Source organism: Melanostigma gelatinosum (assembly GCF_949748355.1).
Source record: "Melanostigma gelatinosum genome assembly, chromosome: 11".
In the NCBI taxonomy this organism is placed as follows: Eukaryota; Metazoa; Chordata; class Actinopteri; order Perciformes; family Zoarcidae; genus Melanostigma; species Melanostigma gelatinosum.
This window is the reverse complement of record NC_136644.1, coordinates 16,108,902-16,134,650: the sequence shown is the minus strand read 5'-3', so window position 1 is coordinate 16,134,650 and position 25,749 is coordinate 16,108,902. Positions and strand designations below refer to the sequence as shown.

Genomic DNA, 25,749 nt, shown 5'->3' with positions numbered 1-25,749 from the left:
ACTCCCCTGCCAACTCAAATCGAATGACTGTCAATTTGATTCTTATCGTGATATGTTGAATAGGGGCAGACCAGTATTTGTATCTGTGTATCACTTTGGAAGGTAAACATTTGTATAGCAGAGCGTGGAAAAATGATGTTATTCCCAACACTAAAAAGACAGGAAACTATATTTGACACCAAACCGATGTAAGAACATGACGCTGTCATTGAAACCATTGATAGATCCATGAACTGTATTGCTCCGGCTGACAATACACTATGTACTTTACAGCAAAACAAACTAAATATATTCTCCAGAGTCAGTGGACATCCTGAATGTTTTTGCTGTCCGTCAAAATACTTTGGTTTTTTTAGCCATACTATAAAATGTGGGTCTAGGGATGGCAATGTCAGTCATTCTACCACCACTTTGGTGCATATAGAAATAACTACATGTCATGCAATTTTTGTACATTGACAGTCCCAGAGGTGTATCCAACTGACTTTGGTGATCCCTCCCCTGAAGTGCTGCCAGCAAGTGGATAGATATTTATATATATCGAAACAACTGGGATGGATTGCCATGCCATTTGGTTCAGACATTCATGTCTCCTTTAGGAGCTGTAATAACTTCACCATGGACGAGTCATCTGTAATGAGTCAAATGGAAGTGGAAGTCACTGAAGTGCTGTGTCTATCCCAAATAGAAATTATTTAAAAAATGTTGTGTTGCTTAATGTTTTGTATAATACAATTCATTATTAAATTGGAGCACAAAAAAGAAATAACAACACTAAATAAAAATAGAAGATTTACAACATCACAATTTTCTGTTTTAAATACATATGATGGATATATTATTATTATTATACTTACAAGTGCAACTTCACTTACTTCATACCCTTAAAACGGCTCGCATCATCCCTTTCATGTGTTTCAGTGAGGAGTAGAGCGCAACCAATCCTGCCAAGCTTGAATACCTTGGGCCTCAGCCAGTGACAGACATATCTCAAGTGTGGCGGATGTGTTCTGATTAAACATGGGGGGATTTTTAATGAAGGGTGCAATAAAAGGCAGATTGGCTCAGATTGTTTTTTTTTTGTCAGACCAGTCATTCATATGTGTAATGCAAGTGTGCCTTACAGACAGGATAGACTGGCTGCACATCTGTTCCTTTGTTTCTGAAAGAGGAATGAGCAGAGGTTGATTCCCGGGGTAAGCGGTAAATAAAGTGACCTATCTAATATGATTAAACATGTCATTATCAACAGTGTAATATTGATGAATAATACTACTATACCTCATGATGCTTCAAAATTGCATTATAATATTCTGGACTACCCTGTCTTCATAAAATGCTTGATTTGTTGAAAATTTGTTGAATTAACATGATGGGATAGGTTTTTAATAAACAAATCTGAAAAGCTGCAAAACGTTGCTGGTGAACATAATCCAGGTGGAAGGTAGACAATTTCTGACTGTTTTAAAGAAAAGGTTTTGGTTGTTTTTTTCGGTAATGTGGAGTAAATTCCATTTGTTTCCTTTCCTCAACTTAATTAAGCTTAGTTACCATACACTTACACACTCTCTGTGATTACCCGTCTTAAAAGTGTAGTGTGAAGGATTTGGCGTCATCCAGTGGTGACTTTGCAGATTGCAGCCAGTTGAAACTTCTTTAGTGCCCCAAGCTTCTAGTAGAACCACAGTGGCCGATAAAATATCGTATAGGTGAATGGACAGGAGGTGTGTCAGTGTCAGGTGATGCACCAGGAAGGGACATGTTTTTTTTACCAGAGCAAGAGAGCAGAGGAAGAGAGAGACCGCATGAGAAATATTTGCTTTTGATCAACACAATAAAATCCACCTGAACTGGAAATCACGACCAGACATTAAACTTCTTGTCTGAGTTACAAACCGACTAAAATGGTGCATCAGTGGCCTTTTGATGTAGGCTTTTTTTGTTGTTGTATTTTTTCCAATAGCCACTACAATGATGACAATATTATCCAAATAGACCTTGTTGCAGAGATACACTCAATTCATTTTGGGCCGGAGCAAGAGCATAGGGTGGAAGAAAATGGTTTGTGGAGTTCATGTGACTTCATTCACTGAGTGGACAAAATAAAGAAGATAATAAATGGAATAACAGTCATTTCTTTTTCAGATTTTTCAGATGAATCAGAATCAAAACTCATGTCAAGAGGCCAGGAGTGATGTGAGAGCTGTGTGACATTGACTAACAGCAAACAAAACTGTAAATAAAACATTTTAGGGATGAAAGACCAGGTTTGAATGAGATTTGGGGCAATGCAGCCCTCTTCTGGTGTGTCATTCCTATTGCATGTACTGTATGGGAAGATGACAAGTTGTTGTTAATAAGCAACAACTGGATTTTACGTTCTGTATTAATAATATCACTGATGCACAAACTACACTCATGATGTGGTCTTTTGTTCAGATTAATAAAACAGCGCTTCCATGTGTGACGCTAGTTGATACTCACACAGTCAGCCATGAAAGCATTTTGACATACAAGATACACATATCGTGTTCCAGAAAATGAGTACAGTCCTAACTCTGATGAGTATGTTATTAGTGTATTCTATTTGTAGGCCAATAATGTTATCATGGTGCTCTTGTAGTACAGACCATCCAGGTAGCAACAGTGGGATCCCCCATTGCCTGTTACTGGGAAAAGTTGTTGCCCAGCAAATATTGACTGCATGGCCCCCATCAGACATACTGAACAGTTGGTCATGTGCTTTGGGGATGGAGTGGCTAGGAAAGCCCTATCCAAGAAATGCCTGGCAGGATGGTTTTGTGAGTGCATCTCCCAAACCTATAGGCAGGCACGAAGAGACCCTTCCACTGTGGAGTGCTCACACTCTACATGCAGCATGGCAATGTCAGCGTCCTTGTTCAATGGGGTGAGTTTTGAGGACATATGTTCAACGGCAATGTGATCAATATATTGTTCATTCATACTTTTCTGTCTCTTTGACATGTCAGGCTCCTTTTCAGGGTCTGTGCTCGCTGGAACGATACAGGACTGGAAAAAAGGGCGGTGTGCGTCGGTTGTGTTGCACCTGCCGCTTGTCTTTCGGTCAATGTTTTGTCGCGGCAGGGCATGCATTCATCTGGCTCCAGCCACTGTACCCACAGATTCCAGGAGAGGGCGGAGCCTGGGTTATTTAGAACAAAGGTTACAAAAATGTAACCCTAGTTCTGGTGGAGCTAGGGTAGAGCCCTCTTACAAGGGGGCCCTGCCTGTCCTGTGTGTGTGCGTGTCATCATGGCAAAATGTATTCCTGGAGACACCTATTGAAGCGGGAACTACCCCAGAGGCGGTTTTGAGTACTGTCTGTTGAGATCCAAATAAAGGCTGAGTTTGAAGACTGCTGTCGTCTGAACAAAGGTACCGTAAGTAGTGGGGTAGGAAGTTGGGAATGGGCCATTGGCCCACCCAATTTATGGCCCTGTCCCGATTTGGTGTTACAGCTGGTGTGAGTGGAGTGGAAACCGGAGACAAATTCCATGTATGCGTAAGCATACATGGCCAATAAAGCTGATTCTGATTCTGATTGTTGTGGCAAAAGCACCACCATTATGGTGTGGCTGAAATGAAGAGAAGATACGTAGTTCTTGGAGTAGCAACCACTGGGACTGTTTAATGCACACAATGGCAATTCATAACAAATCCAAAGTATTACTTCTTACAGCTTACTCTGATGCTGCGTTCACACCGGTCGTGTCGATTTAATAATAATCGAAATAATCGCGTGACGCTGTGGCGCGATAGCCTATCAGCGTTGAGTTGCTCCCCCTGTCATCACTGACTTCCTGCCGCTGTTGAATCAGGAAATAAATCCTGTAGCCGTCTGTGTTCACCCAGAGCTCTACGATACCTCATATCAATAGAGACTGGACCAAACTATGTGTATACATGTGTGTGTGCAAACCATACGGTACAAACAATGAATAGACGCTGCCGTATTTACTTCTACATGACGTTATTGAGTGCTGGTGGAGCTGCTACGATGTTAGCATAGCCTAGCACCGATCCATCAGAGCTCCATTAAGAAGACAAGTAGCCTACAAATCGGCATTATTATGTAGTTACTGCGGAGTCCCTTTTTGTCGGTTTATTTTCCGTTGAATCACAGCCAAATCAGTTTATTTTGTGTTCCTACAGCTGTAGTAAACAGCGACCGGTGGCTTGCTAGACACAGTGAATACAGCTCGATGAAATCCACGGAGCTCCTCTGAACAATATTATGAACCAGACATGAACCACAAAAACAGCACACCTGGTCTCCTCATTATGTCATGCTCTATTGTCCTCATCTGGATCAAGATAACCTTTTGGCAGAACAAATGATACATGTACGGGAAATGTTTTGTATGTAATTACAATTCGTCTGGCGCATCTTTATCATTTCCTAGGAATGTGCTTATGAAACCAAGTGTCAACAAAACAAGTTGTATGAGGATTTCCTTCAACATGATAATTATTATAATTGTTTGCCTTTGGTTGACATGGTTTCTCATGCATCAATTCTTAGGAAACACAATTATTATTTGATCAACTATCGTTACGTCTAGGTGGGATTCTGACTTAGAGGCATTCAGTCATAATCCCACAGATGGTAGCTTCGCACTATTGGCTCCTCAACCAAGCACATACACTAAATGTCTGAACCTGCGATTCCTCTCGTATTGAGCAGGATTTCTATGGCAACAATTCCCAATGTAGTGGTAACTAATTCAACTACCGTCGGGCGGCAATTATGTTGTGGCAAAAGCACAGTTGATCTCCACATGGCTGTGCTCAGTCACGTTCAGGAGCAGTCGATCACGTCTTGTCACTCAAAAATGACTTTTAGGCAATAAGCATTTGGAACAATAAAAAATATTCTGTCTTCATTACAGATACATTCACCTACAACAGACGATGTAGATGGATTGTGATTCATTGAACGTGTATAGAGAAGCATATTTTATTACAGTGTTCTGTATGTCTTGGCAATGATCATGAATATTGTTGTTGACAGTTATAAATACAGAAAAAAGTTGGGAATGATTCGATTCAGTCATCACATAACAGATATGTAATCTATAACAGCACTAATTCTAAATGTTAAAATGTGCCATTCTGCTGACCAATCATAATGAAATATTGTATCCTAAAAGAGAGTCGAAAAGAAAAATTTGAAAACCAACAAGGTCATTGGAAAGGTAACATTTTAATAATTTTAAATGAACAAAGATACACATTTATTATTCCCCTTCTTGAAAACATACAGGAAGAACCGGTGTTTAATTTGAAGAGTTAAGCAATTACAATCAATAATCTTTCTAAATGTTAGAATAATAGCAGGACACTTTTAAACTTGCATCTACCAATCCACTTGTCATACTATTAACTTGATAATGGATGGTTCTGCAATCCCAACATAGTGCTTAATGACAGCTTATTTCAATGTTCAATGATATTTTCTTTACTACAACATTCTCATATGGCAACTGTGGTGTTGTTAACGTAAGCTACCTGAAACTACATGGTTATGGTTGGAGAAAGATCATCTTTATAATGATTGGTCTCACAAGTAATATAAGTTATTGGTCTTCAGCATCAACATTAGTTCTACACCCCTAGCTGTTGGCATCACACTAGATTAACTGCACAATTCTTCCTTCATTTGCACTTCACAATGGCATCAGATGTAAATTGTGTCCTGCTAAATCGTACAATGCTTTAATTGGAAATAAAATCCTAATAAAATCCTACATAATTCCTATATGTATTTGCATGTTTTAACTATGTTAACAATGTCACATGAAAAATTGCATATGAAGAAGCATTGCCAAAACAAACACATTGTATGACATGTGCCACAAAAATGCCCATAAAAGTGTCATTAAGTATTTTTGATTACTCACAATCTTTATGATAATGAAATACAATTGAATTAAAACACAAGCGATTGTAACATAAAATGTGGAAAATACTGAAAAACTGTCTCAATCTTTAACACAGTACACATCTTTTCACCAAAATACATTGTATTGGTAAATTTCATTATGCACACTTGTTATGTATTTTGATTTTAGTACGATGGCACATTGCTTTTTTCTCAAACTTGATAGCATAGCAAAAGCTATTGGCAATTTCCTTGGGTTTGGGTTAAAAGTCTATCAGCATCTGTGCTACAGCCAGCAGTGTTAATGAAAAGACAGCCAGTGAGCCCAGTGTGGACTGAGGAGGACTGCTTGATGTTGATGTTGACTCTGAAATATAAGAAAAAGCAAAGATTGTAGTGACTGTTGGATTAAGTGGTCAGTGAAAATATCTGGACAGAAAGTAATTAAGTAAAATACTTTAGTTCAAAGTTCAAAAATATAGGCTAAAAAGGAAGCTGCATCATACTTTTATATTTAAAAATGAACAAATAATTACAAATATCACATTGTAATATTAATTTCATAATTTAAAACACTAACATATGTAAAACCATGAATTTAATACATTTTGAAGTAAAACGATATACTTTAAGTTTAAGTCACCAATAACTTACGTGCAGAAACGCTGCCTTGTATGATGTTCAGGGTGGTGCTGCTGAGTGCACTGCTTAATTGTGAAGTTGCAATGTCTGCTGCAGGAACTGAATTTGTATTATCAAACACAAGGGTCAAGTTGGTTCTCACTGATCCACTCCTACAGTGACAAAGAGGTAAAGCAACACTTTTTAAAGCAAAGTCAACAGCAAATGTGTGGGAGAAGTTGGTTCGTGATCGAAATTAATCTTACGTGAAGCTGTTTACAATGCTACGCCTGAAGGATGATCGATAGAGATTTCTAGCCACGTTGTTAACCTGAAAGACAACATTATGGTCATTTGCAATTCAAATATACAAAAATGTCTACAAGCACCAATGCACCAGTTCCCTGATTGCCCTGTAAATCAGGGATGTTGCTAAGGTTTGAAGACAATGGCGATTGAGCTGAACTGGGATTTGGCACAAACTCATTTTGGGGACGTGTCTAACTTGCAGCAAGGGAGAAAAGAAAAAGAAACACCTTTCAATATAATGCAATAATCACTGTGTAAATTATAGAAATTTTGATATTGAATTCTTAAAACATGGCTCGTGCATACTGTATTCAAATGCAGCAACAGCTCTATGAGCTACAAAGCTCTTGCATCATTTTAGTACAGGCTTTCATTAATTAACATTATCCCAATTAAAAATAGTAGGACAAATTTGATATTTTCTCAAAGATTATGTTTGGTATTGCTTGCTCTGGTGTTGTTAGACGACAAAAATGTCTGCTTCAAAAAAACTGCCATAAAACACAAAAAAAACAAAATAATAATAAAAAAAAAAATGCAGAATGAGTTTACATACAAGACGTGCTTTTCTTTCCGTTTCAAATCGCTAAATCCATCCAAGTTTGTATGTTTTGTTTATACTTTGCTGAAGTGTGTTGCCACATTTTGATCAGGTCATGTGTATTCTGGTCAATTGGCCACTGATCATTATCAGCTAAAATCTCTTCTAAATAGTTTGATCGGTGAACTCTATAAAGGCCGATCATGAGAATTGATCAGATGAATCAATGGGGCGGATGTGTGTGCTATATCGCACATACACTGGTCCCGGCACTGTGGAGCTCGCCGCTGTGCGTCCTGTGAGAACAGTTTGATTGTTCGAACAGTTCGATCAGTGACAACGCTTCTTTCTGTGCCCATGTTAAATTACTATGCAGACTATAAATCTATAGACCAAACGTGTGTAACCAGTTAAAAATGTCCTCAGTGGTTAACTCTCATGACAACAACATTGACTTTGTCTAATTGTTTCCATGTGAGAATTATAGGGACAGACTGAATGATTAATCTACATCAGTGCAAAAATGTAAGCAACATGTGTGTTCCTATAGTCAGTGTGCACGTTGAGAATTATTTAAAAAAATACATTATTTGCAGTTATATTTAGAAGACGCTTCTGTTTCTTATGATGTCCATGGAATAGTATTGTAACAAAATAAGATCTCAGTTAATTTGCAGTACACTATTATAAGGCAAAGACATCTTACCTCTCTGACCACTTCTGCAGCCAAAGTCTGAAACTCTGTTGATGATGGGTTGGAGAGGGCGGCTGTAAATGCTCGGTCGAGACGAAACGTAAGGCCAAGGGTTCCCTCACTGGATGTAGGAGGATCTGTTGATGCAGTGGTGGTTGACGTAGTTGGAGCAGCAGTTGGGGCCACTGTAACATTAGGAGCAGCAGTTGGGGCCACTGTAACATTAGGAGCAGCAGTTGGGGCCACTGTAACATTAGGAGCAGCAGTTGTTGCAGATATTCCTGTAAAAACAAAATGCAGATGGTTGTAGCATTTGAAGAAGCTTTGGATGCAGTAAAACATGCAGCTCTGCATACTGTATAAAACATGACGAAACAAAACATAAAACAACTCTTACTTGTTGCAACAACACTTGATGTATTCAATGGCAGGGAAAAGTTGGAATTGTTGGACGCTGCCTCCACCAGAGCCATTACCACATCACTAGTTTCTGGCACTGAGCTGCCATTGTTATTCAAGGTCAGCTCTGATTCTACCACAACTGAACCTTGTCTGTAAGAGAAATGATAGTTATCATAATTATTGTTGTCTGTTATTTGTGACAACTCAGTATGAAATGGTAATATACCGCAGACATGACAATGACAAAATTATTAAGAAGGGAAAACAGCCACTCAGGTTTGAAGAAACACTTAGATTTGTGAGATAACTATAGCTTAAATAAGACATACTGTATATAATTTTTTTCCTCAAATGTTTCATCAAGAGTCATTTCAAATACCTGAAAGATCTTATCTCGATTCGTCGGAAAAGCATTCCAAATGCTTCTCTGAAGACACGTTCAAGCTGGGGAAATGAAACATACAAATGGTTAAACAATATCTAAACAAAATTAGGACGACAGATGGGACAGGATTGCTATTACAAAAATATGATGTCATTTTGGTTGTTTATTCTTCCATTTTATTTCAAAGCTGCAAAATCCATCCGTAAACACTAGATTAGCCAAATATTGTGACAATGTTTGAAGTGTCTGCTTCCTATGTATGCATATGCAAACACATTGACTTGTTTCTTACTTTTCAAAATAATTTAAATTTCTACTGCTCATGATGATCATTTGTTTCTCACACCGGTTATGTTTTTTTTCCAAAAATACATTTAGGTCATGTGAAAAGTCGCCTATATTCTAGTATGCCTACGATTTACCTCTTTCTCAAACACTGATCATTAAAAATATCATGAGTTACACATATGTGCTGTGTTTTTAATTATATTTGCTAATGTCCTAATAAAAGCTAATTCATCACTGTCTTCCTATTAATGTTGTATGTGCTGACCTGCTGCATTGTCATTTGATGTTCTGTCATCAAAACGTTTCATTCTGTATTTAAATACGATTGTGGAAAGATGAAAAAAAAAATGAATATATAACAACTTACCACTAGGGTCACTTCGTTCTTTAATGTATTGAACTCTGGTGAGGAGTTGTTTCCAAGTTGTGGTGTAAAGTTTTGCACCAAACTAAATTCCAGCATTATCATTGAGTCTGCTCCTGGGACAGCTGTAGTTGTGGCTGGAGAAACAGTTGTGATATCTGGTTGAGCTGATGTTCCATTTACGAGTAGAGAGGTTGCATTTCTTAGAAATATATTAAATATGAACTGGTACCAAATTGTACAACTTTAGGAATATGACTTTGTGCGAACATTTTCATACCTATGAAACATGAAGATTTGTTTGAGTAAAATCATGTAATGATGTATTGAGTGTGGGAGACTTTGTATTACCCAGTGGTGAGGTCACGTTGATCGGTGGTGAGGTCACATTGATCGGTGGTGAGGTCACGTTGATCGGTGGTGAGGTCACGTTGATCGGTGGTGAGGTCACGTTGATCGGTGGTGAGGTCACATTGACTGCTGGTGTTGAAGGTGCAACTGTAGCTGGGGCATTAGTTGGTGCAACGACTGCTGAAAATAAAGATTATGAAGTCATTATTGTGTCCTTTAAATATATTATTCAAATCATACATTCAGTATGTGCTTGCTATAACTATTGAGAAAATTTGACATTGGGAAATAATATGATGTCATACCTGTTGCAGTAATAGAAGATGTGTTGACATTGAGGGTGAAATTAGAGCTGGAAGACGCAGTCGCCAAAGTTTCACCCACAGAACTGGCATTTGGTAGTGTAGTCACATTGTTGAAAATCAGTTCAGCTGCTACTACAACGGATCCTTGACTGTAACAGAAATGATTTTTGAAAAGTTATGTTTTAATGCTGTAATCTTATTAGGCGTTTATCCCCGTTATTGTTTAACTAAGGCTCGATGACAAGGATGACGTTATAGTAATAATTTCAAAAATATCTATTTAAATATGCCAATAACATTCTGGATACTGACTTCTCATACCTATGATATAACATATCATAACAGAAATATAAAACAAAGTGCATTGTTCTGCTCTGTTGTCATTCATAACCAAAGAAAAATTATATTATTTAGCATTGAAGTAAAAATTACTTTTTTAAGAGGTAGTGGCGAGCAATGTTTTTTACCTGAAGCCGATGATTTCAGTTCGATTGAAGGCAACTCCAAATCTTTGTGAATAGACAGTGTTGAGCTGTGAATGAATTTTGTTGAAAGATAAAACAAACTTAATATGGGAAAAACGAGTTGCTATTGTAAGAAAAACAATATTCCATCTTTTTTATCTCCTCTTATGCTTTGTATTTTTTTTATTCATGTTTATTACTTTTCAAGAGAGTTTAAATATCTACTGCTCTGTCCTGATGATCATTTGTTTCTCACACCGGCTATGTTATTTTTCCAAAAATACATTTAGGTCATGTGAAAAGTCACCTATATTCTAGTATGCCTCCGGCTTACCTCTATCTCAAACACTGATTGTTAAAAATATCATGAGTGACACATATGTGCTGTTTTAATTATATTTGCTAATGTCTTAATAAAAGCTAATTCATCACTGTCTTCCTATTAATGCTGTATGTGTTAACCTGCTGCATGAGATGTAATGTTCTGTCATCTAAATGTGTCATGCTGTATTTGAATATGATTGTGGAAACATGAAAAAAAAAGAATCAAATGAATATGTAAAAACTTACCGCTGTGGTCAGTCTCTCCTTTAATTCCGTGAACTCTGGTGAGGAGTTGTTTGTAAGTTGTGATGTAAAGTTTTGCTGCAACCTAAATCCCAACTCAATTGTTGGCTCTGTTGTTGTTGCAGGTGGTGAGGTCACGTTGATCGGTGGTGAGGTCACGTTGATCGGTGGTGAGGTCACGTTGATCGGTGGTGAGGTCACGTTGATCGGTGGTGAGGTCACGTTGATCGGTGGTGAGGTCACGTTGATCGGTGGTGAGGTCACGTTGATCGGTGGTGAGGTCACGTTGATCGGTGGTGAGGTCACGTTGATCGGTGGTGAGGTCACGTTGATCGGTGGTGAGGTCACATTGATCGGTGGTGAGGTCACATTGATCGGTGGTGAGGTCACGTTGATCGGTGGTGAGGTCACATTGATCGGTGGTGAGGTCACATTGACTGCTGGTGTTGAAGGTGCAACTGTAGCTGGGGCTTTAGTTGGTGCAACGACTGCTGAAAATAAATATTATGAAGTCATTATTGTGTCCTTTAAATATATTATTCAAATCATACATTCAGTATGTGCTTGCTATAACTATTGAGAAAATTTGACATTGGGAAATAATATGATGTCATACCTGTTGCAGTAATAGAAGATGTGTTGACATTGAGGGGGAAACTAGAGCTGGAAGACGCAGTCGCCAAAGTTTCACCCACAGAACTGGCATTTGGTAGTGTAGTCACATTGTTGAAAATCAGTTCAGCTGCTACTACAACGGATCCTTGACTGTAACAGAAATGATTTTTGAAAAGTTATGTTTTAATGCTGTAATCTTATTAGGCGTTTATCCCCGTTATTGTTTAACTAAGGCTCGATGACAAGGATGACGTTATAGTAATAATTTCAAAAATATCTATTTAAATATGCCAATAACATTCTGGATACTGACTTCTCATACCTATGATATAACATATCATAACAGAAATATAAAACAAAGTACATTGTTCTGCTCTGTTGTCATTCATAACCAAAGAAAAATTATATTATTTAGCATTGAAGTAAAAATTACTTTTTTAAGAGGTAGTGGCGAGCAATGTTTTTTACCTGAAGCCGATGATTTCAGTTCGATTGAAGGCAACTCCAAATCTTTGTGAATAGACACTGTTGAGCTGTGAATGAATTTTGTTGAAAGATAAAACAAACTTAATATGGGAAAAACGAGTTGCTATTGTAAGAAAAACAATATTCCATCTTTTTTATCTCCTCTTATGCTTTGTATTTTTTTTATTCATGTTTATTACTTTTCAAGAGAGTTTAAATATCTACTGCTCTGTCCTGATGATCATTTGTTTCTCACACCGGCTATGTTATTTTTCCAAAAATACATTTAGGTCATGTGAAAAGTCACCTATATTCTAGTATGCCTCCGGCTTACCTCTATCTCAAACACTGATTGTTAAAAATATCATGAGTGACACATATGTGCTGTTTTAATTATATTTGCTAATGTCTTAATAAAAGCTAATTCATCACTGTCTTCCTATTAATGCTGTATGTGCTAACCTGCTGCATGAGATGTAATGTTCTGTCATCTAAATGTGTCATGCTGTATTTGAATATGATTGTGGAAACATGAAAAAAAAAGAATCAAATGAATATGTAAAAACTTACCGCTGTGGTCAGTCTCTCCTTTAATTCCGTGAACTCTGGTGAGGAGTTGTTTGTAAGTTGTGATGTAAAGTTTTGCTGCAACCTAAATCCCAACTCAATTGTTGGCTCTGTTGTTGTTGCAGGTGGTGAGGTCACGTTGATCGGTGGTGAGGTCACGTTGATCGGTGGTGAGGTCACGTTGATCGGTGGTGAGGTCACGTTGATCGGTGGTGAGGTCACGTTGATCGGTGGTGAGGTCACGTTGATCGGTGGTGAGGTCACATTGATCGGTGGTGAGGTCACATTGATCGGTGGTGAGGTCACATTGATTGGTGGTGAGGTCACATTGACTGCTGGTGTTGAAGGTGCAACTGTAGCTGGGGCATTAGTTGGTGCAACGACTGCTGAAAATAAAGATTATGAAGTCATTATTGTGTCCTTTAAATATATTATTCAAATCATACATTCAGTATGTTCTTGCTATAACCATTGAGAAAATTTGACATTGGGAAATAATATGATGTCATACCTGTTGCAGTAATAGAAGATGTGTTGACATTGAGGGTGAAATTAGAGCTGGAAGACGCAGTCGCCAAAGTTTCACCCACAGAACTGGCATTTGGTAGTGTAGTCACATTGTTGAAAATCAGTTCAGCTGCTACTACAACGGATCCTTGACTGTAACAGAAATGATTTTTGAAAAGTTATGTTTTAATGCTGTAATCTTATTAGGCGTTTGTCCCCGGTATTGTTTAACTAAGGCTCGATGACAAGGATGACGTTATAGTAATAATTTCAAAAATATCTATTTAAATATGCCAATAACATTCTGGATACTGACTTCTCATACCTATGATATAACATATCATAACAGAAATATAAAACAAAGTGCATTGTTCTGCTCTGTTGTCATTCATAACCAAAGAAAAATTATATTATTTAGCATTGAAGTAAAAATTACTTTTTTAAGAGGTAGTGGCGAGCAATGTTTTTTACCTGAAGCCGATGATTTCAGTTCGATTGAAGGCAACTCCAAATCTTTGTGAATAGACACTGTTGAGCTGTGAATGAATTTTGTTGAAAGATAAAACAAACTTAATATGGGAAAAACGAGTTGCTATTGTAAGAAAAACAATATTCCATCTTTTTTATCTCCTCTTATGCTTTGTATTTTTTTTATTCATGTTTATTACTTTTCAAGAGAGTTTAAATATCTACTGCTCTGTCCTGATGATCATTTGTTTCTCACACCGGCTATGTTATTTTTCCAAAAATACATTTAGCTCATGTGAAAAGTCACCTATATTCTAGTATGCCTCCGGCTTACCTCTATCTCAAACACTGATTGTTAAAAATATCATGAGTGACACATATGTGCTGTTTTAATTATATTTGCTAATGTCTTAATAAAAGCTAATTCATCACTGTCTTCCTATTAATGCTGTATGTGCTAACCTGCTGCATGAGATGCAATGTTCTGTCATCTAAATGTGTCATGCTGTATTTGAATATGATTGTGGAAACATGAAAAAAAAAGAATCAAATGAATATGTAAAAACTTACCGCTGTGGTCAGTCTCTCCTTTAATTCCGTGAACTCTGGTGAGGAGTTGTTTGTAAGTTGTGATGTAAAGTTTTGCTGCAACCTAAATCCCAACTCAATTGTTGGCTCTGTTGTTGTTGCAGGTGGTGAGGTCACGTTGATCGGTGGTGAGGTCACGTTGATCGGTGGTGAGGTCACGTTGATCGGTGGTGAGGTCACATTGATCGGTGGTGAGGTCACATTGATCGGTGGTGAGGTCACGTTGATCGGTGGTGAGGTCACATTGATCGGTGGTGAGGTCACATTGATCGGTGGTGAGGTCACATTGATCGGTGGTGAGGTCACGTTGATCGGTGGTGAGGTCACATTGATCGGTGGTGAGGTCACATTGATCGGTGGTGAGGTCACGTTGATCGGTGGTGAGGTCACGTTGATCGGTGGTGAGGTCACATTGACTGCTGGTGTTGAAGGTGCAACTGTAGCTGGGGCTTTAGTTGGTGCAACGACTGCTGAAAATAAAGATTATGAAGTCATTATTGTGTCCTTTAAATATATTATTCAAATCATACATTCAGTATGTGCTTGCTATAACCATTGAGAAAATTTGACATTGGGAAATAATATGATGTCGTACCTGTTGCAGTAATAGAAGATGTGTTGACATTGAGGGGGAAACTAGAGCTGGAAGACGCAGTCGCCAAAGTTTCACCCACAGAACTGGCATTTGGTAGTGTAGTCACATTGTTGAAAATCAGTTCAGCTGCTACTACAACGGATCCTTGACTGTAACAGAAATGATTTTTGAAAAGTTATGTTTTAATGCTGTAATCTTATTAGGCGTTTGTCCCCGGTATTGTTTAACTAAGGCTCGATGACAAGGATGACGTTATAGTAATAATTTCAAAAATATCTATTTAAATATGCCAATACCATTCTGGATACTGACTTCTCATACCTATGATATAACATATCATAACAGAAATATAAAACAAAGTGTATTGTTCTGCTCTGTTGTCATTCATAACCAAAGAAAAATTATATTATTTAGCATTGAAGTAAAAATTACTTTTTTAAGAGGTAGTGGCGAGCAATGTTTTTTACCTGAAGCCGATGATTTCAGTTCGATTGAAGGCAACTCCAAATCTTTGTGAATAGACACTGTTGAGCTGTGAATGAATTTTGTTGAAAGATAAAACAAACTTAATATGGGAAAAACGAGTTGCTATTGTAAGAAAAACAATATTCCATCTTTTTTATCTCCTCTTATGCTTTGTATTTTTTTTATTCATGTTTATTACTTTTCAAGAGAGTTTAAATATCTACTGCTCTGTCCTGATGATCATTTGTTTCTCACACCGGCTATGTTATTTTTCCAAAAATACATTTAGGTCATGTGAAAAGTCACCTATATTCTAGTATGCCTCCGGCTTACCTCTATCTCAAACACTGATTGTTAAAAATATCATGAGTGACACATATGTGCTGTTTTAATTATATTTGCTAATGTCTTAATAAAAGCTAATTCATCACTGTCTTCCTATTAATGCTGTATGTGCTAACCTGCTGCATGAGATGTAATGTTCTGTCATCTAAATGTGTCATGCTGTATTTGAATATGATTGTCGAAACATGAAAAAAAAAGAATCAAATGAATATGTAAAAACTTACCGCTGTGGTCAGTCTCTCCTTTAATTCCGTGAACTCTGGTGAGGAGTTGTTTGTAAGTTGTGATGTAAAGTTTTGCTGCAACCTAAATCCCAACTCAATTGTTGGCTCTGTTGTTGTTGCAGGTGGTGAGGTCACGTTGATCGGTGGTGAGGTCACGTTGATCGGTGGTGAGGTCACATTGATCGGTGGTGAGGTCACATTGATCGGTGGTGAGGTCACGTTGATCGGTGGTGAGGTCACATTGATCGGTGGTGAGGTCACATTGATCGGTGGTGAGGTCACGTTGATCGGTGGTGAGGTCACATTGATCGGTGGTGAGGTCACGTTGATCGGTGGTGAGGTCACGTTGATCGGTGGTGAGGTCACGTTGATCGGTGGTGAGGTCACATTGATCGGTGGTGAGGTCACGTTGATCGGTGGTGAGGTCACGTTGATCGGTGGTGAGGTCACGTTGATCGGTGGTGAGGTCACGTTGATCGGTGGTGAGGTCACGTTGATCGGTGGTGAGGTCACGTTGATCGGTGGTGAGGTCACGTTGATCGGTGGTGAGGTCACATTGATCGGTGGTGAGGTCACGTTGATCGGTGGTGAGGTCACGTTGATCGGTGGTGAGGTCACGTTGATCGGTGGTGAGGTCACGTTGATCGGTGGTGAGGTCACGTTGATCGGTGGTAAGGTCACGTTGATCGGTGGTGAGGTCACGTTGATCGGTGGTGAGGTCACGTTGATCGGTGGTGAGGTCACGTTGATCGGTGGTGAGGTCACGTTGATCGGTGGTGAGGTCACGTTGATCGGTGGTGAGGTCACGTTGATCGGTGGTGAGGTCACGTTGATCGGTGGTGAGGTCACGTTGATCGGTGGTGAGGTCACGTTGATCGGTGGTGAGGTCACGTTGATCGGTGGTGAGGTCACGTTGATCGGTGGTGAGGTCACATTGATCGGTGGTGAGGTCACATTGACTGCTGGTGTTGTTGCATTAGTAGTAGCAGCTGATACTGACTTTGTTCCCACTAGTCCTGTACAGAAAGATGTCACAAAGATTAAACTGAAATTCCGTCCAATTCAAAATATTATTATCATTATTAAGTGTTATAATTAGAGTCTCCCTTAATCTCTGCAACTTTATTACTTTAATGTCCCTTTCTCTCTCTCTATCTCGTTCTGTCACATATCAAGCTTTTTGTCTGGCTTCATTTCAGAGTAAGGTCTTTCTTTTTACATGTATTACTGTCGTAAGGCTTTCCCTCAAACCCCTGTACTCACACTTAAATAGACTCTGTGCTCGGATTTCTGCTCAAACTGTATGCTTACACTCAGATACCGGTATATTGTTGCTTGCACAGATTTCCTTTGATCCAGTTTCAGCCCTTCTCCTCACACTTAGGCTGCTTGCTTGTAAAACATCTGCTCTCAGAGTTCTCCTCTGCTCTTTGATTTTTTTATGCAATAACCCTGTAAAAACATGAGCGATGTGCTGATATACGTATATATATATATATATATAGTATATATATATGTATAAACTAAAGAAAGAAAGCAATATCATAAAGCCTTTGAGGAAGGCAGTTGAACCTTTTAACTACCTAGCCCTATTTTTAGGCATCTGCTCGAAAATTGCATACCCATACTCAAGAGAGTCCAGAACTCTAACGACAAGGTCTATTTTAATAATTTTGATGGTGTAATACAGGTACCACTTGTGAGATGTGTTCAATTGTGTAAATATTGTGTCTATGTTACTGGTTAATAACTGATACACTTATGGCACAGCTCAAATTCAAAAAGTTCCAGGTTCGCCTTTTTTCAAATAATGCAGATTGAAGCCTAAAAACACACCACAGACATAGAACAGCACGTTTCACATGTCCCCACAACATTTACTTCGATTGAGTGACGCAGGCCAGTATAAATGGTCTGATTCAAGCAAAATTTTGATTTTCGGAACCAGCAGTTGCATTGCTATATTATACTTTTATATAATTTCTATATAACTAAATATTAACTACCGGTATATATTCACTTTTCTTATCACTAAGAGTGTTCAATAATACCAATAAAGCAGTTTGACACCATTTGGAATAATTTTGAGCAGTTATGAGTGTCATATCTGTCAATCATAAAAATATATGAATCATTATGTGTGTATGTGAGCCTAGTATGGCCTGGAGTCGCCGATTTACTCGTGAAACACCTTTTTCGATGTGGGATAGTCCAACGGGAGCCATGCGGGGGTGTTTGATCGTATCCGGGTCTGTTTACTGACTAAAAATCGGAAAATGCTGGGCGAACCCCCCTCCCGACATGGATTGGTCCACCTCACAGAATCGCCTGCATTTTGTCATTCATTCTACCAGCGGATTGATATCAGTCACAGACATGCAGCACAACATGGGGGACACAGCTGCGCCAAAATCGGCTGGAATAAATCCGTATTACCCAATTTTTTTTCTCGTGACCTGTGGCTGATGTTGGCATATATATCCATAAGTTTTGAACAGTTTGAAAGAGTGTTATTTCGATGACGCTGTTCGTCTCCGGGTCGAATCACGAGCCTGTTACATGTATTCATTTGCCATGTGCGATCTATGCTTCGTGATGAGAGAGCCATACAGCGGGCATAGTTCATAGATTTTTGGCCAAAACTGTGGCAAATCTTCTAGATATCTTCCAGATATGATATTAGTTCATGTATAATTGTGTTTGCAGTGTATAAAATGGCTTACACGACGTTGTTACCCATACGTTCTTCGTTAAGATGGTATGTAGCATGTGTGTAGCAGTCATTATATTCGTTTCTGAAAAGTGCATTTTATGACACGCTCTTCGCTAAACCATCTCACTCTGCCCCCAAAATGGGGGGCGCTGGTAGCCAGAAGGTCCAGGTTAAAGAGTGACCGACGTCAGGGAGTAAAGCGAACGCAATCGCAACAAGGCAAGGATCATCTCGTCGGTCAACACTACACCTGGCATACTATTGTTTGGGGAATTTTTATCGGGTTCTTGCACAAAAAATCCAAGAGCAGAGGAGAACTCTGAGAGCAGACATTTCACACAAGCATGAAGAAGCAGCCTGAGTTTGGGGAGAAGGGCTAAAGCTGGACCACAGGAAATATGTGCAAGCAACAATATATCTGCGTGCAAGCATACAGTTTAAGCAGAAGCAGAGCAAATCCATGCGCAAGCCGAGGCTATTTCAGTGTGAGGACAGGGTTCTGAAGGAAAGCATTACAAAATCTGAACGTGAATTTCACAAGTTATGCTCTCAAATTAAAAAAGCACACTCTTGAATAAAAATAGGAAAAAAAGCCCCATAGTTACACACACACACAGAAGCATGCACTGCAACAAATACCTGCTAACAGGAGAACAATTATCAGAGGATCCATCCTCCTTTTTTCTGGTTCCTGTGAAATATCAAGAACACATTATCAATACATTCCAAATAAAGTTTAGTATGCAGAACCAATATGCAGACTGATGTAATTTGAATACAGGTTACAATAATTTGCCAGTTTATTGTGTATTGAAGTAATGCATTCTAACACAACAGCTCTCCAATAAATTCATTCATAATGGTTATGATGTTCAGTTTTAGTAGAAGCTGTTTTTAAGGTTTTGAGTAACTGAAAGACCAGTTGGATGTTATAGTTAGAAGTACAATTCAACAGCACAAGTAACATCCTGTGAAGTGAATATAGATTTGAATCAACACATCTTTGACAACTGTTTCAAGAAAAACTAAACCGTATCACCATTTTGTGGGATTTATTGCAAGGCTGTTGTATTTGGCCACATTAGTTCTAACAAAGTGCACCTAATAAGCAGCAAACAAAGCCTCAAATACAGCATAATAAAAAAAAAGGTCTCATCTTCCTCTGTGTGGCAATGACACACTGATAAACTCATCCTCATACTGTAGCCATGCTTAAGACAGTTAACACATTCTGAGTGTGAGAAATGACAAGATCGGGTATGTCAACATTCTGGAGAGACGAGATTGGGTAACTTCGTCATGTCTTACTCTGTCAGATAGTATCACACCTCCAGGGCTGTTAAAGATTCAAACAGCAAGTGTATGGTGCGCCTACAAGACGATCAAGATGTTCTTTCATAAGCTCAGTTCAATTCATGCACAGCCTAAAGCACAATATGATCCATTTATATTTCTCAAAGGAAATCATTTATGTGACCGCTGACCAGTTTATGAGGCATTTCGACTGTCTGTGTGGATTCAATTCACATTTCTGTCACCTTTAATACATCTCATATGGGCCAAAATCAGACAGAAGTGTCTGTCAGGTCTTTTTCAAACACCTGCTTTTTGATACCAGCTCAGTAGACAATAACAATACATATAATGACAAAGACAACACATCATCTTTTCAATTATCTTGTCTCAATTCGATTTTGATCTGGACTCTGCCACCTTTGGACTTCAACATTTTAATATCATCCGATATTGATACACTTATGGTTTGTAGGATTATTAATATAAGAGAGACAAACTAATTCATTATTCAAGATGACATCCTGATGCGGTATTGATCTGTCTAAGCCATGTATGCGTCAACCTTTCAGTTTGAGATTATCTGTGAAAAACTGAATTAGTTTTGAGTAATTTGGATTCGAATACATTTCTTTACTTCATACCTTTTCTCCAATTAGAAGCCATTTTTTTGTTATTATTTAATTATTATTAAAATAATTTCATGGCAAATATTTATATTTGTCAAATAAAGCAATTATTTTACAAGAGTTAAATTAATTCCCATTAGACAATCTCGGTGGCTACAATACGGGACGTTCTGCTTTTTATATTCATTGTATACAGCTGACAGAACATGAAGGTGCAAGATAGCAGCCACACCCTGACAAGCCAAGCATCACAATCCATTGGTATATAGGCTATTGAATGTTTAACTGTTACAGCCTTCAGAATCATAGCCGTTACTTTTAATAATCAAAGGTGTATCGGAGCAAATACCTGAAAAGTTAAGAAGAGTCAATAAAAATGAGAGCCGTAAATGTTTTACACATCTTAAAGGAAAAGCACAGATTGTGAATTAGAATTAGAATTTCTTTCTTTCTGACCCCAAATTGAAATGCCTTCATTAAAAATCACACAATTCAATTCACAGTCACAAAAAAGTGGTACAGAAAACCACAAAATCCAAAGTACATAAGTATTTATGCATGGGTTGAACATTGAAAAAACAAAAGCTACCTTTATGGCATCCCATATTCAGCCTTTTTAAGGTAAAAAGTTAATTGATTTCTTATGGTTGACATTTTATATGTATATCCATGTCAATATAAGTTGTTGCTTTCTTACCTCAGTGGAGTCCAACTGTGCAGAAAATATTGTTATATTCGCAACAATTCTTCAATGACTGGTAAGAGCTAACACTAAGAAGGTACCGACACCTTGAAGACGTGAAGATGGAAGTTAAGTCTTGTCAGTGACTGAGGGTTTTGTTAGACAGACCAGAAATTCTTCCTTTTCAAACCTCTGACGTAACTTGCAGGACTGGTTCTGCTGTGTTATTTCCATGTTAAAGGAATGACGTAGGAGCTAAAGCACAATGTGAAAGTGCCAGGAAAACGGGGGGGGGGGGGGGGGTAGTTGAAAGATTTAAATACCAATGTAGGGTGAGTAATGAAAGCATTCTGGCTGTTTGAAACATCCATGAGGTGTCACGATACAGTCTCAGCCTCTGGTGGCCATCACTCAACTCTGCCATCAGTTCTTGTAAAGAGCCGAGCTGCACAGTTGATTTGTCTGTGATAACACAAATGAAAAGAATAACTTTTGGTAAATCTGTGTAACTAATCTGCATCATTACCATAAAAGATCAGCACGGCCTATCAACTGTCTCATCCAAAAGCAAAAGCTCAGACAGGAAGACTGCTTCACTCCTTTAAACTCATCTCATGCATCCATTACTGTATCCAAGCAATGTCAATGTCAGGCATTACAAAAAGGTAAAGCGTCTACCATTTAATGTCACTCTTTGTCACATACTCTGCTGTCATACTGTAGTAGTTCCAACATTAACATATTTAAAATCCTTTAAAAATGTTTGATAAATTGTATTTGCAAAACATTGAATTATCAAACACATTATGTCATTACTAAAGTTGCCCTAGGCTATTGTTTATTTGTATTTATTAATTTTATTTCAAAGGGACCATGTACAGTTTAAAACATAAATGTCACCATTTGATGCACTGTACCAGATTATAGCTTTAAGCTAATTCACATCTGTAGTCCCTTGGCAGGTCAAAACTAGGAAAGCACAACAACAAACACTACAAGGTAAAGACACAATACAAAGATATACATAAAGGAACACACAAGACACACGATACAAAGCTACACACAATAGCACATCACAAATGTATGTTTGTCAGATAAAAGCAAGTCATAAAGACCATACGATTTGAGGTCAGTGAGTACAGAGCTGAGCAGCATTTAACAGACTTTTTAAGTTGCTTTTGAAAGTGCTGATAGAGCTGCAGCTCCTCACATCGTCAGGCAGGGTGTTCCTCTGATGTGTGGCTTTTACAGAAAAAGCTGATTGACCAAATGCAGTGCAGCAAAATGGTATGGTACAGTCTCGTATGGAGGATATTATTGAGGATCTAATAGAATTTACTGAGCGAGTATACACAAAGTTACAAAGTGGAGGAGGGGCCAAACCATTTCAAATTGTATAAACCAGACACAAATTGGAAAATAATCTAAAATTCTCGAAGCTCAGTAAATTGTATTTCTCCAGTACCCTACAGTGGTGAAAGTTCAATGGCCTTTTGTCCAGAAAGCTGTAGGCAGATCTAAAAATACAGCACCAACTACTCCTCCCTGATTTAATTGGCTCTATTAAGTGCAAGGTAGCAGTTTCTGTGGAATGATTTGTTCTCAAGCCAAGCTGCATACAATGTAGACCATAAATGCTTGTGTTAAGAAATGCTGTCAGTTGTTCAATGACATATTTCTCTGTACTGGCAGTATACTTGTCGGTCTGTAATTACTGGCATCAAGGTGGTTTCCAGGTTATAAAATAGGTGTGACAATGGCTCATTTCAAGTCATCAGGAAACAAGCTGTGTTTAAAAGACACGTTAATTAAATGAGCAATGATGGGAGTTAAAATATCTTTGTGAAATTTAACAAACATGGTGTCAGATTGAAAAGCATCCCTACATACAAAATCAGCCTACTATCACCTGAAGAATATATCAAGGATTAGAGGACTTATGTCTCAACAGGATTTGGAAAAACTTGTCCACGCATTTATCTTCAGCAGACTGGACTACTGTAATGGTGTGTTTACAGGTCTCTGTAAAAAGTCCGTCAGAAAGCAGCAGCTGATTCAGAACGCTGCAGCTCGAGTCCTCACTAAGACCAGGAGGGTGGATCATATCACCCCAGTTCTGATGTCTTTGCACTGGCTTCCTGTCCAACAAAGAATTTACTTTAAAATCCTACTGTTGGTTTACAAAGCACTGAATGGTTTAGGGCCAAACATACATTTCTGATCTGCTGCTACCTTATGAACCATCCCGACCCCTCAGGTCGTCTGGGACCGGTCTACTATCTGTTCCCAGAGTCAGAACTAAACATGGAGAAGCAGCGTTCAGTTTTTCTGCTCCACATATCTGGAACAAAGTCCCAGAAAGCTGCAGGTCTGCTGAGACCCTCAGCTCATTTAAATCAAGATTGAAGACCTTTCTGTTTGCTGCTGCCTTTAATTGAACCACATTCAATTAATATATTAATCAATTTCCTGCATGTCTGCATTTTACTACTGTATTTTATTTCTTACACTGTTCTTAATTGCTGTTAAATCTCCTTTTCTTTTGCCTTATGTTTTGATGCTTTTAATGGTTTTAAAAGGACTGCACAATATACCGCCATTTCCTCCGGGACCGAGTTTGTGCAAGGCTTACACTATAAAACGCAGATCGGCAGAGATCTTTTCCAGACGTGGTTTGTGTGCGAGTAATTGCAGAATTGCGGCAGTGTATGGTTGATTTCGTGCAGCGTAATGTCTCAGGGAGACATCAATTATTGTTTCAATGTATGTTTTAAATCTCCTTTACTTTTTACTACTGAATTTTATTTCTTACACTGTTTCTTTAATTGTTTTTAAATCTCCTTTTCTTTTGCCTTATGTTTTGATGCTTTTAATGGTTTTATGTGAAGCACTTTGAATTACCTTGTTGTTGAAATGTGCTATACAAATAAACTTGCCTTGCCTTGCCTTGCCTTACATTATCCATTTGACACAGACACAGTGTCAACAAAGAGTCAGATACAATACCCAACCCATCACAAAACTACCATAAACTAGTGCTGGGCAAGTTAACGCATTCATTTTGCGTTAACGCATTCATTCATTAACGCCGACAATTATTTTATGGCGCGTTAACGCATTAAAAAAATATATATATATATTAACTGAAAGACAAGAGACAATACATATACATAACAACAAGAGGATGACAAGAACAGTGGGATAAAAGCCAGCAAACATCCTATAGTCAGACTGTCTCATGTTTATCGTTTTGTATTAGACATATGATGTCCCTTCAGGGTTGCCGTAGAGCAGCGGTTCCCAAACTTTTTAGGCCGCGCACCCCCTTCTACATCCCGACCGGGTTCGCGCATCCCCCCCCCCCCCCCCCTTAAAAAAAAAGAAAAAAAAGAAGCAACAGAGCCTTTTAAGCCTTCATAGCCGCATAAGAATCGGACCAATGAGAGAACAGTTTGCTCGCGCGTGGCATTTGTTTACAAGATTTAGTCCGCTGTTAAAATGTTGCAGTGTGAACACAAACCGAACAAAGGAGCAACTGCAACAAAGCAAACGAACTGAAGGTGTGAAAACGCCCTGAAACACTGCAACAAAGTTTCAATAACTTTCAGTGACACAAGGCGTCACTTTTAAAGAGCAATACGGATGCGAGCACACACGCACAGGCTCAGAGGCAGATTATCACATTTAATTTACAATTAATGAGCGACTAATGTAGCCAGGATGTCTTCGGACAAAGCATCGATGCGGCACGACACAGTGTTGTTGGACACCGGGATCATGTCCAACTTTTTTGCTTCTTTCTCCCCAATCATACATTCCACCATCTCTCTGGCAGCTGGCAAGCTCACGTCTTCGGCGATTGTGTGCGGTATCCCCTTTCTCGCTGTTCTGTAACCAGATATGAAGCCCGTAGTGCGTCATTTATAGACCCAACACATGAATGAGACTCCAGTTGTTTTTGGCTGTTTTGTAACTCCTCCAATTTCGATATTAAAATATGTAAGGGGCTTTTGACTTGCACTGGCATGCTTGGTGTTCAGGTGGCGACGTAAATAAGAGCTTCAGACAGCTGTTAGCCAGAACCTCGCTGCACACCACGCACTGTGGCTTTGGGGAATCTGCGTTGCCAATCCAAGTGAAGCCCAGACACAGATACTTTTCATCATATTTCCTCTTTTTTTTCCCAGTCTGATGCTCACTCTCGTTTCCTCTTTTTTCACCTTGACTCCGCGATGGGCCGATGTGCTCCCGATTTGTCTGCGCTATCCCTTCCTCCTTTTCGGTTTCCTCCATCTCATCTTCCTCTGACTCTGGCTCGATTTCTTCTCCCGGTCTCTCCCCAACGCACCTCTCCGTTCCCCTCGCCTCCGATTCCTCTCTCTCTCTCTCTGTCCCTCTCC

General features: G+C 38.7%; 1 protein-coding gene and 2 long non-coding RNA genes across 3 annotated transcripts; all 3 read right to left on the bottom strand.

The window, feature by feature from the left end:
- Positions 1-5,215: 5,215 nt before the first annotated feature.
- LOC306785190 (uncharacterized protein) lies at positions 5,216-12,957 on the bottom strand. Its single transcript, XM_079279433.1, has 11 exons — positions 12,844-12,957; positions 12,277-12,341; positions 11,810-11,958; positions 9,858-10,037; positions 9,510-9,643; positions 8,849-8,913; positions 8,465-8,619; positions 8,080-8,348; positions 6,790-6,854; positions 6,557-6,696; positions 5,216-6,269 (listed from the first exon to the last, which is right to left on the bottom strand). Exons 5-11 carry the CDS (start codon positions 9,609-9,611, stop codon positions 6,166-6,168), a joined length of 900 nt encoding a protein of 299 aa, XP_079135559.1. The 5' UTR covers positions 9,612-9,643; positions 9,858-10,037; positions 11,810-11,958; positions 12,277-12,341; positions 12,844-12,957; the 3' UTR covers positions 5,216-6,165.
- Positions 12,958-13,114: 157 nt separating this feature from the next.
- On the bottom strand, positions 13,115-13,875 carry LOC306784623. Its single transcript, XR_013772370.1, has 3 exons — positions 13,819-13,875; positions 13,352-13,500; positions 13,115-13,226 (listed from the first exon to the last, which is right to left on the bottom strand). It is a non-coding gene; the product is annotated as an uncharacterized lncRNA (long non-coding RNA).
- A 915-nt stretch (positions 13,876-14,790) lies between these two features.
- On the bottom strand, positions 14,791-16,108 carry LOC306784622. The gene is made up of 4 exons (XR_013772369.1): positions 16,033-16,108; positions 15,466-15,530; positions 14,999-15,147; positions 14,791-14,873 (listed from the first exon to the last, which is right to left on the bottom strand). It is a non-coding gene; the product is annotated as an uncharacterized lncRNA (long non-coding RNA).
- Positions 16,109-25,749: the final 9,641 nt, after the last annotated feature.